Source organism: Aplysia californica, unplaced genomic scaffold (assembly GCF_000002075.1).
Source record: "Aplysia californica isolate F4 #8 unplaced genomic scaffold, AplCal3.0 scaffold01079, whole genome shotgun sequence".
NCBI classification, from domain to species: domain Eukaryota; kingdom Metazoa; phylum Mollusca; class Gastropoda; order Aplysiida; family Aplysiidae; genus Aplysia; species Aplysia californica.
The window spans coordinates 5,347-7,965 of NW_004798349.1; the positions used below are offsets into that span (position 1 = coordinate 5,347).

Here is a 2,619-nt window from a genome sequence, read left to right on the forward strand (position 1 = left end):
AGCCGTACTTATCTTAGGCCCTATTAACATTAGAAAACAGGAGGTTTAAAATACATGCACTGTCATTAAGGCCCCTGGTTTCGTCTCAAATACAAATACTTTAGGTACTGAACACTAAAAATTTATATTTACAATTCAGTAGGCCTATTTTTTAAAAAATGGTCAGTCTAGCCATCATATTAAGAATAAGTACTAGACTGCCGGCTAGCCTCTTCCATTCTAGATATCTAGATCTAGATTTTAGATCTAATATCTCTAGATTTGGTGAAAAAAAGGGAAGGTCTAGATCTAAATCTAGAAATCTAGATTTATAAATTATTAAGGAGGCCAATTATTAAATAGATCATAGTCATAGAGCCTAGGCCTTTAGAAGGCTTCTAGGCTAGGCAAAAAGCTGGGAATTTTTTTACTTCCCCTCCTGTCTCACACTTAACTACCAGTTGTCCATTTTCTACTAGATGTAAATATTGATGCGCTGATCACGAATATCAACTTCATTTCCGTCGCCAATTAATAGTTTTTGAAATATTTGATTGTTCTTTATCGAGATGGACGTCCGAAAAAAAATTTGTCCAGGATCGGGATCGAACCCACGCTTAAAAAAATAAGGCCGGCACTATTTCTCCGAACGTTCGGGAAAATAAAGCTGGGCACTATTTCTCCGAACACTCTGAAATCACATCCTTTCCCGCAAATTTTGGATACATATAGAGATCTATTTATTATATTATAGGCCTACCAAAGATTGTTCGTACACAATAAGGTTCAATCGGTCCAAAAAATGTCCGCAGTAAATATTTATAAAGAAATTCTACAGTTCCAAACAGTTTTTCTCTACAGATAGATCTATGACGTGTTGCCTATGAATCTATGAAGGGTGTTTCTCTTCAACTTAATGTGTTGTGTTCACTCATTTGCTGTCTAGATCTAGATCTATGGAGGGTTATTGATAACGACACATAGATCTAGAACGAGCATCTCTTTGCGTTTGTCTCAGCCGCGACCAATCAATCGTTGCTTGATGTTTTGGTCCCCCCCCCCAAAAAAGAAACGGAACCTCTTTACTTTTGAAAGAAAGTTCACTTAGCTTCACTTCGTCTCTTTCTCATTTGTCACCACGTTGATTTGTTGAATACATTACAGTTACATACGATTTGTATTTCTGTTCCTCTTTTATTTTTCCCTCTTTGTGGTGTTTTATTTTGTTGATGTGTAATTTTTTTGTCTTTTTGTTATTCTGATGTGTTGTTTTTCTATTAATTTTTTTTGTTGGGGAAAGGGGGGGGGGGGCTGTTGTATCGTGTAACGTCATTTAATTTGATGTTCCTACCTTCATTAGATTCTATAGATTTAAATAAGTTATGTTAGAGCGTTCCACCAAAACCGATTACATGTACTGACACTGGCAGGCCCCTTGTGTGGGATTTCATAATTTACTACGTGTAATATCCTGTAAGCGGTTTCCACTGTATAATAGGGAGACTTGGTCCAGATTTCATGGGTTCATCATGCTGTCTATGTTTCATAAAATTTACTTACAGGAAAAATCCGAAATAAAAAAAAATGTAGATGTTGTACTATCTGATTGATGCCGTCTGGGCACAGGCATCTCAACTTATCAACTTCCTGATGCACCGTTCACTAGCTGGGGTGTTTTCTGGTGAAGCGTACTGACTTCCTGCTGTCTGGAAGTCCAAAAAAAAGTCCAAAGTCAAAGCCTCTGAGCTCAGCCCCACAACAAAACTACTGCACAGTATGGTTGGGACAGTTGGTGTGCTCACTTGTGATTTGTGGAACCATGCCATGTGTACAGATTTCCCTTTTCTTGCCCAAACTCTTTGGTACCGGCCTGCTGTGTGGACAGAGAAGGAAGAAATAGAACATGGACCCAGGGCTTCCGTTTACTTCTAGAACATGGACCCAGGGCTTCCGTTTACTTTAGAACATGGACCCAGGGCTTCCGTTTACTTTACTTCTATGACTAGCAAGTGGGGGGTCGGGCTGTGGTCAGTCCACTACAGCAGGACTTTTTATTGAAAGAGCCTTCATGATACGTGTACAACAGATGTTAGAAATGTTTGTCAGAAAACTACTTAATCCATAACCATAAAACTAAAACAAAAATTTGAAATGGATGACACATATTGCTGAGTTTTGAATTGCATAATCACATGGTATAGCATTGAATTTCATTTTGTAATTTTCCAGCTTCAGAACAGTAACATTTGGTTGTTGTCTCATATTTGTTGAGTTCATTTTGAAAGTACAGTATACATGATATATAAAAATCTAGTCTTCTTCCTTCCTCTTATTTTGGAAATGACACTGTAAGGAATGTGTTCCTGCATCATCTTGCTTTCTGTTGCAGGGGTCACCGCGAGCACATGAGACAAATGAATCAAATGTTTCGAGATCCGTTTGGCAACATGGGAGGTGGGGGTCTCCTGGCACTGCCTGGTGCCACGCGGATGGACCGACAGAGGCAGCAGCAACAGGCCCAGAACATGCAGGTGTCGGAGCGCAGCCTCTTCATGGACCCCTTCTCTCACTTCGACAGCATGTTCTCCAACATGAGGAGCATGATGTCCGAGATGCACCGCGCCTTTGTGAGTGAGACAT

The 2,619-nt window shown here is 39.6% G+C and overlaps 1 protein-coding gene across 1 annotated transcript in view; it reads left to right on the forward strand.

Annotated features, from left to right (window-relative positions):
- Positions 1–2,368: 2,368 nt before the first annotated feature.
- The window catches only part of LOC101848157 (myeloid leukemia factor 1), a gene marked incomplete at its 5' end in the record, with an annotated part of 5,659 nt that continues 5,408 nt past the window's right edge, over positions 2,369–2,619 (forward strand). The window contains 1 exon segment of the mRNA XM_005111575.3: positions 2,369–2,606. Within this exon segment, the coding sequence (XP_005111632.2) occupies positions 2,369–2,606 (238 nt within the window).